General features: G+C 39.7%; 1 protein-coding gene across 4 annotated transcripts in view; it reads right to left on the bottom strand.

The window, feature by feature from the left end:
- Positions 1–3,553: 3,553 nt before the first annotated feature.
- tnrc6c2 (trinucleotide repeat containing adaptor 6C2) overlaps positions 3,554–14,199 on the bottom strand; it is a 64,107-nt gene continuing 53,461 nt past the window's right edge. For all 4 annotated transcript variants that reach the window (XM_049568457.1, XM_049568465.1, XM_049568473.1 and 1 more), the window contains 4 exons: positions 13,892–14,107; positions 12,024–12,097; positions 11,507–11,646; positions 3,554–10,851 (listed from right to left, as the gene is read on the bottom strand). In XM_049568457.1, coding sequence (XP_049424414.1) covers positions 10,500–10,851; positions 11,507–11,646; positions 12,024–12,097; positions 13,892–14,107 — 782 coding nt within the window. In that variant the 3' untranslated portion in view covers positions 3,554–10,499. The remainder of the gene's footprint in view (positions 10,852–11,506; positions 11,647–12,023; positions 12,098–13,891; positions 14,108–14,199) is intronic.

Genomic DNA, 14,199 nt, shown 5'->3' with positions numbered 1-14,199 from the left:
CTATACCAGGACATGCTATACTGTGACTTTTAATGACACACTATACTGTGACACTATACCAGGACATGCTATACTGTGACTTTTAATGACACACTATACTGTGACACTATACCAGGACATACTATACTGTGACACTATACCAGGACATACTATACTGTGACACTATACCAGGACATACTATACTGTGACTTTTAATGACACACTATACTGTGACACTATACCAGGACATACTATACTGTGACTTTTAATGACACACTATACTGTGACACTATACCAGGACATACTATACTGTGACACTATACCAGGACATACTATACTGTGACACTATACCAGGACATACTATACTGTGACTTTTAATGACATACTATACTGTGACACTATACCAAGACATGCTATACTGTGACTTTTAATGACACACTATACTGTGACACTATACCAGGACATACTATACTGTGACACTATACCAGGACATACTATACTGTGACACTATACCAGGACATACTATACTGTGACTTTTAATGACACACTATACTGTGACACTATACCAGGACATACTATACTGTGACTTTTAATGACACACTATACTGTGACACTATACCAGGACATACTATACTGTGACACTATACCAGGACATACTATACTGTGACTTTTAATGACACACTATACTGTGACACTATACCAGGACATACTATACTGTGACTTTTAATGACACACTATACTGTGACACTATACCAGGACATACTATACTGTGACTTTTAATGACACACTATACTGTGACACTATACCAGGACATACTATACTGTGACACTATACCAGGACATACTATACTGTGACACTATACCAGGACATACTATACTGTGACTTTTAATGACATACTATACTGTGACACTATACCAAGACATGCTATACTGTGACTTTTAATGACACACTATACTGTGACACTATACCAGGACATACTATACTGTGACACTATACCAAGACATGCTATACTGTGACTTTTAATGACACACTATACTGTGACACTATACCAGGACACACTATACTGTGACACTATACCAAGACATGCTATACTGTGACTTTTAATGACACACTATACTGTGACACTATACCAGGACATACTATACTGTGACACTATACCAGGACATACTATACTGTGACTTTTAATGACATACTATACTGTGACACTATACCAGGACATACTATACTGTGACTTTTAATGACATACTATACTGTGACACTATACCAGGACATACTATACTGTGACACTATACCAGGACATACTATACTGTGACTTTTAATGACACACTATACTGTGACACTATACCAGGACATACTATACTGTGACTTTTAATGACATACTATACTGTGACACTATACCAGGACATACTATACTGTGACACTATACCAGGACATACTATACTGTGACTTTTAATGACACACTATACTGTGACACTATACCAGGACATACTATACTGTGACACTATACCAGGACATACTATACTGTGACACTATACCAGGACATACTATACTGTGACACTATACCAGGACATGCTATACTGTGACACTATACCAGGACACACTATACTGTGACACTATACCAGGACATACTATACTGTGACACTATACCAGGACATACTATACTGTGACACTATACCAGGACATGCTATACTGTGACACTATACCAGGACATACTATACTGTGACACTATACCAGGACATACTATACTGTGACTTTTAATGACACACTATACTGTGACACTATACCAGGACATGCTATACTGTGACACTATAATGACACACTATACTGTGACACTATACCAGGACATGCTATACTGTGACTTTTAATGACACACTATACTGTGACACTATACCAGGACATACTATACTGTGACTTTTAATGACACACTATACTGTGACACTATACCAGGACATGCTATACTGTGACTTTTAATGACACACTATACTGTGACACTATACCAGGACATGCTATACTGTGACTTTTAATTGCACACTATACTGTGACACTATACCAGGACATACTATACTGTGACTTTTAATGACACACTATACTGTGACACTATACCAGGACATACTATACTGTGACTTTTAATGACACACTATACTGTGACACTATACCAGGACATGCTATACTGTGACTTTTAATGACACACTGTACTGTGACACTATACCAGGACATACTATACTGTGACTTTTAATGACACACTATACTACATGTTTTTGACATACTATAGCATGACATTTTTCATGAGACTTTAATTGCATTCTGTAACTTTTTATGATATGCTGTAGTAGAACTTTTATGGCTTTTTTTAAAGACACTAAACTTTGACATTTTTCATGGCATACTATATTATATATCTTTTTGACATACTACATTTTAAGGACATACTTTAACTTTTTCCGTTATATACTATAGTAAGACACTATATCAGGACATAATATACTATAACTTTTTATGTCATATTTTGGTATGACACTTTACTATGACACACTAAACTATGACTTTTTATGGCAATTTTTATGGCAAACTGTACTACATGTTTTTGACACACTACACTATGACATTTTTCATTACATTTTAATTGCATACTATAACTTTTTGACATGCTATAGTATGACACTATACTATGGCATTCTTTATTGCACACTATACTAAATGACACTATACTGACGTTTGTCATGACATTTTCATAGCACACTAAAACTTTATGACACTTTACTAGGACATACTAAACTTTTTAAAACTTTTTATGGCATACTATACCACAACATTTTTCATGACTTATTAACCTATATGCTGTATTATGACATACCATACTATAACATTTTTTGACATACTTAGGTATGACACTTTACTAGGACATAGTAAACTATGACTTTTTTTGACATACTGACATTTTTTCAAGACATTTTAATAGCATACTAGAACTTCTCATGACATACTATAGTATGACACTATACTAGGACATACTATACCATGACATTTTTATGGCATACTAACATACTAACTTTTTCATTGTACAGTATACTATAGTATGACACTAAAACAACTTATTGTGACTTTTTTTTAATGACTTTTTATAACTTTTTTTTTTTTTTTTTTTAATGAAACAATTATATTTATGACATATCCTGCTATGACATTTTTGGGGGTACATTTTTTTCATCACATACAAAACTGACATCTGTACTACATACTACTGTACTGACACTGTTATGACACACTATACTAAGACTTTATGTAGGACATTTTTATGACATCTTTATACAATATTTGTTGCGAGTTACAAATTGATTATTTCATTGCATTCTATTTTGACATTTTTCTGACATACTATCCAGAGTTGTTTTTGGCAATCTGTCATTTCACTTAAGTACAGTCATATTGCCAAACTGTAATAAACTGTTTAATATTGACTTTTCCCTCTCTACAGCAATTCAGTATGCAGTGAAATAATAAAATTACTTCAGATCACTCTACATCTGAAGTGAAACCAGGAAACCATTTTTAAAGAAAGTGACACGACAGCCAGTAACAGCCAAGAAAATTTGTAATTTATTAATATAGTCCGAAATAAGCTCCATAATCCATGGAAACATTTTTTTCCGGTGCATGTCCTTAACAATCACATTCTATGAGGATAAAAAGAACAACATTAAAAGCCACAACTTTGTATTTCAGTTACAGACATTTTTCCTTAATGTTTTTTTTTTTTTTCAAAGTAAAGAGAAAGGCAAAGGCAAAGTACCCTCATTCCCCCACCCACCCTCCTCCCCTTTAAAAAACTGACAGCCTTAAAAGTCATGGGCTTTTTTTTTTTCAGTACAACCCACAGTGCTTCAGCAGAAGGATAAGCGCTCATTGGTTAAGGATTACACAGCATGGTGACGCAATGTAAAGTTTTGCTAAAACATTAGATGATGATGATGATAAGGAGGAGGAGGGTAGGGGGACGTTGAGTGGAGGAAATTTGAGCAAGAGACAAAACAAGAACAACCCTACATCAAACCCTGAACCCCAGAGTCTGAGTCGACAAACGCCCGCAGTACAGCAGCTGGGTTTGGACTCTTCCCTCCCACTTGTGCATAGATCATGATCCTTTAAAAACCAGCTTTATTCCTCCACTTCAAACCTGCCTCTGAAAACCATCTGTTACATGTTAAGAAATCTCTCAACTATTGAAATACCTGTCACAGGAACAGACATGTTAACAGACAGGAGAGATGATTAAAAACAAACAACATAAAAACTTCTTGCACAACGCTCCTGGACTACAGGATGGAAACTTTAAAGTCAAAACATACAAATGCATTTTTCTGTCACTGTCATTTTGACAATCAAACCATTGATCAGTTTAAATGTAAAGCAATTCTACTTAGATTTCACATGTAAAGCACTCCACTTTTTTCAAAGTTGATTCTCAGTCTTATTTGGTAAATATATAACTTGCTACGAACGTTTTTGTTGTTGCTTTAAAGAAACAATGGCACTCTTCTATATTCTGTTAAACTCATGACCTTCAGTGCTTGCTCGGAGTTTAATTGTTTTCAGTTGCTTTTTTTGTTTTTCCACACGAACATTAAACCTAGAAATGATGGAGTTGGTATCTGGAACCCTGGCCTTCCTGAGACAAAATCCACATCTTTTTATGAGTGTGCAAGATAGTGAGCAAACTGCGTCGCTTACAGGTAACATAAAAATCACAACTCAATACATACAGAGATAGTCTGTCGACACTGAAAGAGAACTTAAAAATTGAAATATGACACAACACTGATCAATCCCAGAGTTCTTAAAGTAGCATAAATCTTCATTTTGCAAGATTTTCATGTCCATATTTGATGGAAGATGAAATTTGTCTTTTTTTTTAAACAACATTCCTGTTATAAATTCCTATTTCCTTGAACTTCAGACAAATGAAATGCTTGTAAACGACAGGTGGCTTTTGCAAAAAAACAAACAGAAAAGATAGGCACCTCTGAAATGAGTCTTGTAACAAACTCACCTCCCACACTTTATCCCTTTCCATTTCTCCATGAAGTTAACATAGGGATTACTAGTCCTTCTACAGCTATCTATGGCCACAATTCTTTGTTTTTTTTCCCCTTTTTTGTTTTGTAGTTTTTTTGTACTTTTTTTTATATTTTTTGTCTTTTTTTTCTCCTTTTTTTTTTGTATAATTGGAACAAAATGGTGCAATACTCAATGATAATCCTTGTATTGGATTATTCCACAATAAAAGCCACTATAAGGTAGATAAACTTTTTACAGATAGAATGAAAAAAATCCATTAAGTCCTTGAGTAAACATGTACACATGAATTGTCACCATCTCCCCTCCGTACTTAGACTCGTTTATCTACGATTAGCTGAGTGAGGGGTAGAAGACACTCAGTGCAACGTTAGAAGATAATAACAATGTCTATCAGAATAGTTTTTGACAGAACAACAACAATAACAACAACAAAAAAAAAAAAAGATAAAAAAACAGACACAAAATATAACATACTGAGTGGAACATAACAGCAGGCCATGTGCCTGGTACACACACAGTTTCTTGCGCACACATTCATACAAACATCTGACGTTCAAGCACACATCTAAGATGACTTTTGCATTTTTTTCAAAAGATTTCGTATTTGTAACTTAATGCAATACATTTTTAATATTCTCTAAAAGCCCCTAAGTGTACCTGTCAGATGGAGAGAACAAAAAAAAATTACTGACTTCACATTACATTATTGGCGCTCCATGATTCAAGTATTTGTGTTCAATATTTTGTCTTGTTTTGATATGTTTGTGATTTTTTTTTTTTTTTTTAATCAACTGGTTGGGTTGGGCTTTTAGACAGGCTAATTAACAAACAAATACACATATATACAGTACAAGCACTTCAAAGTACTGTAATATGTCATCATAAACCAGAAACGTGCATATCCAACTCCATATATACGAAAGACGCAGCTTTCAATCAATCAAGTATCAGTTTACACCCGACCCGAATTCTTTCCTTCGTATCACTTATTTGCGGGGAAAATACATATTGCTCATTTTTCAGTTGTATTAAACCAAGACCTTTCAAAAAAAAATGAAAAGTTTCAGAGGTTACGATCCAAGAAGTCTGAAGAGGTGATACCACACACCGAACTCACAGTATATATATATATATATATATATATATATATATATATATATATATATATATATATATATATATGTAGTGTAGTATACATATATACTGTTATCTTGAACAGAGCTGTAGAGAGGAGAACCTCTCGATGCTGGTGCAGCATGGGAAACCCCCTTCACTGTCAGGGTTCTCCAGTTAGTACAGGATGCTGGGAGGTCCTCGGCTATTGGGTCTGTCTGAGCTTGGATCAAGGCAGTTACAGAAACAGGCAATAGTGATTTTTGCTTGTGTGCTGCAGGACTGCAAGTCCTGAAAGGTAGCCTTTTCCCGTTTTCTTGTTTATTTATTAATTTTTTTAGATTTTTTTTTTTTTTGACTTTTTTCTAAAATGTTTTTAAGACTTTGTACCTCTTGAAATGTGCCCCTCCCCTCCTGCTGATGCAGAGTGAGGAGAGTGAGGCTGATACAGTGGGCCCAAGCCATCTGGGTCTGTGGAAATGTACAGTTCAGTGGGCCCGCTTTGAGCAGGACACAAACATAAAAACGAGATAAATACAGCATCCACAAAAAGGCACCCCGGCCGCCAGTCTACTCCTTTAGATGGTGGTAGTAGAGGCTGATGACCGGAGACGTTTCAGCTAGAAGTGCAGAGCTTTAACATATTATAGATTTTTTTTTTCACTTAGATTTTTTAGCATTTTTAAGATTTTTATGTCAAACTTCATAAAAATGACGTTAAAATGCGATTTCATTTTTGGTTTTAAAAAAATATGTACCCGGGATTACCCATCATCAACTGTGCACTGTAGCAAACTGGAACCCCCAACTGAGTAAAGATTTTCTCCTTAGCGTGGGGCATTCCCCACAAAAGCATAGAAAAAAAAGAAAAAAAAAAAAAAAAAAAAAAAATCTCAGTCGTTTCAGGGTGTGATGCTGCCGCCCATTTGTTTGATCCCTCCTGTCCCCCACTGCACCCTCTGCAAAGTTTATCAAAGCTCCTCCAAACAGGGAACAGAAGTGCTCTCTATAAAGATACAGTATGACACAGCAAATTTATATTGGCACATTACGTTGGCAACTTTTACGCGCAATAATGGGCCCCGAAACAGTACGATAGGCCACCTTTTGAGAAAAGGATACAATACCAGCCTTTCCCCTTCCAATTAGGATTAAGTTCGAGGCATGAGGTCCGTACATATTGTTGCGCAGATGGCCTTTAAATTTAAGACTTTGCTCTCACAGTAGAAAGGACAGATACGGAGAGCTGCATCTCATACTTGGTATCATCTACTCCCCTACCCTGAGATCAAGCTGGACAGAAGTGTCTTCAGCGCAGAGAGAAAGGCTGACCTTTGATAAAGCGGACTTTAGTATATGACAGTGTTCTGGTGGCTTTAGCCTGACTTTACAGAAACGGCGGCCATTCTGAAGTGCTGACAGAAGCGCACGGGGGGGACGAGTGTTAGGGTTCGCCAAGCTCTGGGAGGAGTGCTCATTCCCGAGTCAGGTTTGGCGTGCTGTAAAGGGCCCCAGCCTCTAGTCTTTTGCATAGAAACAGATAGGAGGGCCTGTTGGTGCCTGGTCAGGGGAGGGCTACTGGGTCTGGTTGAGGTGAGGGAGGAGAGGAGGTCATAGCGTAGCAGCTAGGCAAAGGGCAAGGGGGGACAGCCTGCGGGCAGGCGGAGCAGCTGGAGCGACAAACACCTGCACCCCCCTGTCTGAGACACCCTAGTTTTACACATCTCAAGATACTACCTGGAAGTACTACAGAATACTGTCGAACACAAAAGCATGATCAGTTAAAAACAAATAGACAATCAATAACGCTCTGTAGTATTGATCCTCGTTTTGCATTCAATACACAGGATGAACATACAGAGGCACCTCTGACCAAAGTGTTTCTGCATATGAACAGTGAAGGGCTAGTTCAGCAGCCAGTATTTTTGTAGACCACTGCATGTAGACAAAAATAACAATATAACACATTGAAAAAAAAAAAAAAAAAAAAAAGTCAAAATGATCTTTTCCAAGAAAAAAAAATTAAAAAGTACACTGGCAAAAATTCCAGAAATATGACTATTACATCTTCCAGCTAAAGTGATCTTTGTGTCAAAGAACTGAGAGATGGGGGGAGAGAGCGGGACGACAGCAGGGTCGAGTGGTGGCGGGCCCCCCCATTGGAGATGCCGTGTGCGGCGGAGAGCCGTGATTGGCCGGTCTTGGAGGAGCCGCTTTCCGTTGCCAGACTGAGGGAGGGTCAAGTGGAGCCCGGGAGGAAGTGCTGCGCTGTGGGGCTGCCGCTTGACACCCAGAGGACCACAGCAGAGAGGCACTCAGTGGACACTCCCCCTCACCCACCCCGCTCCGACTCGCCTGCCGACTGACCGGCCGGTGGGCGTCAGAGATAGCTGACGTTGCAAGTCTAGTGCCTCCAAACAGAACAAGGCTAAACATTTGGAGTAACAGTGATATTCACTTTGATATTTTTCAAAGAAGGAAAAAAATCAGACTGCAGTTTTTCCCCCCCAAAGTCCAATGGTACATTTCAGTTTTGTTTCCCTTCATCCTGCTACCAGAGGAACAACGCCAGACACATTTCCAAGGAATAGATATAGTACATAAAAGAGCAGGATTTTTTTGTTGTTGTTTTCTATGTTTATGCTGCTCTTTTTTTGATTTATTGGATTGCAGTTGAAGCGATTTGCTCTTCATAAGTGCTATGATAAAACCCTTTGAATTTATAAAAGTCTTAGTCTCTTCTGTTTGTACAGTACCAAACGCAAGGAACACTCGTAGGTCTACTGCATTAGGAGAAACCCCTCTTATTTGGTATTGTGCCAGATACCCAGAACCATCCAATCCCGCTGTGGATTCAGTCTCTGTTGGGTGTGGCTGTGGCACGCAGAGAGGAAGTGTGCATTATTGTGTACTCAGTGTCACTCTTTAGTACAGTTTGCTGCATGCACAGTTCAACAGCTGCTTCTTCCTCTTTGCAGAGTTTTCCCAACAGTTTTCAGGGGGATTGGCGGCCTGGAGGGAATCCAAGTTTTGAAAAGGGGGGTAAGGTTTGTGAAGTTCCAAAGTCTTTTGCTGCAATCAGCAACAATGAAAACAAAAAACAAAAAAGAGAAACCAGCTCCGGTGGACACAGAGTATGGACGGAAGAAAGGTCTATGGTGTATATTGCACAATGTAACTGTCACATGAAGGTGAAATTGTGTTCTTTTTTTCCTCCGAAAACTGGCTGACCATACAGACCGCTGGGCTTCATAACAAATCAGACAATAGAAAATACGACAAAACACCAGTAAGCGACTGGGTTGAAGGTGACCAGAAGGATCTGGGCTTGCAGACGTCAATGATTAGGTGCCGCCGGACATACGTAGACATGTACGTAAATGGAGACACGCAGCGAGGTTGACAAATAATCTTCTCTCAGCTTATATGTTGTGATAGATATTTTTTAAAAAATGCGCTTGGGTCAAAAAAAGAGGAACATTTAACAGCTGTGTCAATCCCTTTGAATCAAAAATAATCAAGCTGATGATTGGTAGGGCCAGTCATGTGGCCAGGCCTTCTTACTGCCCAGTGACAGAGTTGGTCACCAGTCATGTCCTGTACCACTTGCTGGCTCAGAGGTGAAACTGTGCAAGATTTCAGCTATTTCTTCAGTTACAAAACAAACTAAAAAAAGGCGGCTTGGGAAGGACCTGGGCCAGAGAGCACTTAAGGCTAATATTAGTGCTGAGAAACAAACATGAACATAACTAGTAAAGATCTTTGAACCACATCATTGGCCATGGACATGCTGGGAATGGTCGTTTTAAGTCTTATTTTGGGATGATTTTTTTTTCTTTTGGAGGGAAAAGGAAAGTCTTAGATGGCAGCTTTGATTGCTTCTCCTATAAACACTTCACACAGAATGTCATGTATACTCATGGAAAAACTTAAAAAAAAAAAAAAAACACTTAAAAGGTTCTTTGTGTTGTGTCTTGTTTCAGTTTGTTTATACGATGCATTTCAAAAAATACCGAAAGGGGGGGAAAAAAAACTTGCTTTTCTTTCCCCCCAAAAAGGTAAACCAAACGAAAAAGGACAAAAGTAAAACAGAAGGACTGGAGTCTGCAGTCTGTGTGGTTGGGACCCCGGCCTTCTGATTCACAATTCACAGTTCAAACAGTTCAAATTGATACTGATTATCGCCACATGATTTGCTTGGGTTTTGCTCCTGTTCATATTGAATTTTTTTTTTGTTTGTTTTGTATTTTTTTTTCCCACCCCACCCTCCACCGATGGCTTACATGACATGGTGGTGGTGGGTTGGTCGGTTAGTGTGTCGTGGCATCATCCTACATGGACTCCCCACTCAGCAGATCTCCAGGCAGCAGGGTGTTAATGGGAGTGGGGCTCCCAATCACGCGGGCATCCTCTCCGCTCGGCGGTCCCCACAGGCTGGAGTACTGGGGCACACCACCCCACAGCAGGTCGCCTCCGCTGGCCTTGCCTCCACCGCCGCCGCTGCTGCTCCACTGGCCCATAGAGTGGGACTGTGCTGCCCCGCCCATCCGGTTTTGATTGGTTCCCGGGTTGGCCTGCCAGCTAGTGGTGTTAGCCCCCAGCGACTGGCCTTGTGCAAAGAAGCGGTTCACCTCCTCCTCGCCGGCAAACTCCGCCAGGATGGTGGTGTTTCCAAGCACACACCTTAAAGAGAAGAACTAGCAATGAGGAACTAGCAGTTTAATGTTTCATGTTAAATGTGCTTTACAAGTTAAAATGGGACAACACATGGCTGAGATACTTTTCAACCAAATGTTGCTGTTTTCATACTGTTTTTTACCATGCTACTATGCTTTTTTCTGCCCTGCAATAACCACATTTCCTGCTGCTGACAGTAAAGAAATAGGTCACACATGTTTCCATGACAACCAGCTACAGTGGCTGCCACTCTTGGCAAAGCAAAATTAGGGACAAACCTGAAAAAAAGAGAGATTAAAAAAAAACCAGCTAATCTGGCCCCGGAATGGGCCTCACCGGTGTTTCCTGTTCACTTTGGTTATTACAGTAACCGCTGTAACATTACAATACAGCTGACTGACAATGCAGCATGACTCTCTGCCTCCTCTTCCATGTGACTGTCCAGATACAAAAATATCATCGTCTGTACTCATCCAAAAAGCTGAACTGTTCCCAGCATGGGAAAACACCATTAAGACGCCAGAAACATTTGGTTTACCCCAAGTGTTCCCCATTTTCTTCCTCCGTAATTGCTGCTTCACTTGAACACAAAAAGGCAGCAGAAGTTGAGAAAGAAAACGTTTCCTTAATTTCTGATGCAAGAGACTTTGCAGAGGCTTACATGTGCAGAGACTTCTGGGCCTTTGCGGCCTCGTCCTTGGAGCTGTAGCGCACCACAGCATTCCCCTGCGTCAGGTTGAGGTGGAATGTGATCAGGGGGCCGTGCTGCATGCACAGGGTCCGCAGAGTCGAACCATCAATCTGGAGCACGACAGAAAGCAAAGTTACAGTTACAGCTAATATCTGAGCTGATTCATGAATTTTACACTGTATGTTCAGTCACTATTGATCTCTTTTTCCATTTATTGTTTTAGTACAATTGAGCTGATATTTCATCTGCCCAAGAATGTTCTTTTTGTATATATATTTTTTTATTTTTCTTTAGATTGCAAATAAATTAATACAATGCAACTGTTTTGTATCAAACTTGCTGGGAGCGCAGAATACATTTTGAGTATCCTCCCCCAAAGCCATCATTTGAGTTGAGACATTGTAATGATTCCTAACATTTACATGCTAGCTTTACTAATAAAACACTGTGGCTTCAATTAAGCAAGAATTAGCAGCAGTGTACGTACTTGTGGGGTGAGATTCCTCAGCACGAGCCAGCTGCTGGTCCTGTTGGAGCTGTCAGTACTCCAGGTGGTTCCCTCTGTAACAGACATGTCAAATATAATGTTTTAGTATTAGGTGTAAGAAAAACAGAGGGAAGTAGTATAGCTGCAGAGTTTGTCATGATAAAATATCAGTGCATTTGTCCTTGTTCCTTTCACATTACACCCATATAGGCAAGGTGTGAGCATGAAGTATGTGACAAATACATTTAAGTGTCAGTACTCTTATAATAGAGCTCTAGAAGGGAAACGGTTCACATGTAATTTCCTGTGAAATAATTTGTGTCAATTTGTGTGTGTTTTTTTGTTTTTTTTTTAGCCACTAGAATACTTCTTTTTAAGAGTGCCCTGGCGCTCTGGGCTCTAGGTCAAACTTTTCAGACACACTTTCCACTGACTGTTAGCTATTTCCACACACATGATTCTTGCCTACACTACTACAAGTCCTCTTTTCTCTTCAATCTACATGAACTTATACTTGTCGTGTCAAAACAAGGTCACGTGTATGTTGTTTAAATGAGGCTTCTTGCAGAGCTGGTAAACCTCAAGATGTCAGTTTAGCAGGGCGTGTTCACCCAGCCTTTACACAGCGAGTGCTGTCAGCGCAGGGTCGCAGCTGTGAACTTCGGCACACCTACACATCTTCAGTCATGTCTGTGTTTTGCTGGGTGTGAAATACATCATAAAGATTGATATGTGTTGATTTCACTTTGATGAAAGCTGTCTCCAATTTCAGGCTGTATTGAGACTTCTTCAATTACTCTTACTGTAAATCACAGATTTTGTAAATGACCCTTAGTTCTGCAATCTCAGAAACAGTCTCAGCAGCAACATGTTTGTTTCTTCATATGTGAATGGACTAGAGATTGTAATGATGCTGATATATTGAAGAGATCTAGTCCTGGTAAGGAACATGTCAAAGTGAAACCTGAGACTCAGAAGTGTTAATAAATTTAGCAGCGTTTCCCATGTATAGAATTTATGTGGCCAACCAACATAGAAAGATGTTTTTGTTTCTTTATCAAATCTTTCTGTCATTCAATATTATGCTTTGAAATGCAGTTCAAATGCAAGTTGGTTATAAACTCTGGAGGAACAGTGCATGGGTTTGTGACTGAGATCCATTCTAGTTGGTTCCAATAATTAAGATTAGGTACCAAACAATAATTAAGATTAGGTACCAAACACAGGACTTTTGAGGGTACTGACCGACTGACTGATCGGCACTGTCAAGCACTGTTTCACGATAAATCAGGTGAGAGAGTGACGAGCAGAAAGCTGTCATAAGTGTGGTAACCATTTCAAAACTGGACGCAGATAATGCCCACAGTAGTATCTGTAATGTGAAATGCAAAGCTGGCTAGGACAAAACGTCCCGTGTGTAGACCACAGGTGTGTCCGACACGTTTTTTCACACGCAGGTCTCATGCAACAGATGCTTAGGCTCGTGTCTTGCCTGCGTCTCAGAGGCGTAATTGCGACCTGATGCATTTATTTACGCTTCAAAGCTATTTTGCTGACAATACATGTGCAAATGCAAAAATAATGCTCCAGAAAACATTACTACTACTATTACTATATTAAACTTTGCTTCCCCTGAGACACACAAGACAGCGTTCTCACACTATGCCCTGCTGACAGACTGACAGGCTGGAGGTTGTCGGGATGGGTTTGGAAGGGGGGAGGGAGGTATGGTGGTGTGTAAAATATTCTGACAAAATACTCTAAAAGGTATCGTTGGGTTCCAGTACTGTTTCAAATGTAAATGACACCCAACGCTGCTGCTAATAGAAATTAAATAAGTGCACTGCAGCTCAGATGAGAGTGCTCACCAGAGGAGTAGGAGCCGCTCCAGCCTTGGGCCAGGCCCAGTGAGTTGCCGCCCCAGGTAGAAGAGGGCTTGTTGTTGGTGAGGCCTGGTGGGGGCCGGGAGGGGGCTGCATTACTGCGTGGCCCCTGAGGGACTTTCCACAGCTCATGGGACAGAGAGGCTTGGCTCTGGGAGATGGGCCCTGGGGACCAGGTGGACTTCATGTCAGACAGTTTCCCTTTAGATGGAGAGAGGACGTGAAGATCAAGACAATCAGTTACAGACGAAGATTTAGTGTTACAACTAAGTTGATTACAGGCTCCCAACAAG

This window comes from Epinephelus fuscoguttatus, linkage group LG3, assembly GCF_011397635.1.
Source record: "Epinephelus fuscoguttatus linkage group LG3, E.fuscoguttatus.final_Chr_v1".
In the NCBI taxonomy this organism is placed as follows: Eukaryota; Metazoa; Chordata; class Actinopteri; order Perciformes; family Serranidae; genus Epinephelus; species Epinephelus fuscoguttatus.
The sequence above is the reverse complement of the archived record's forward strand: the minus strand, read 5'-3'. Positions and strand labels throughout refer to the sequence as shown.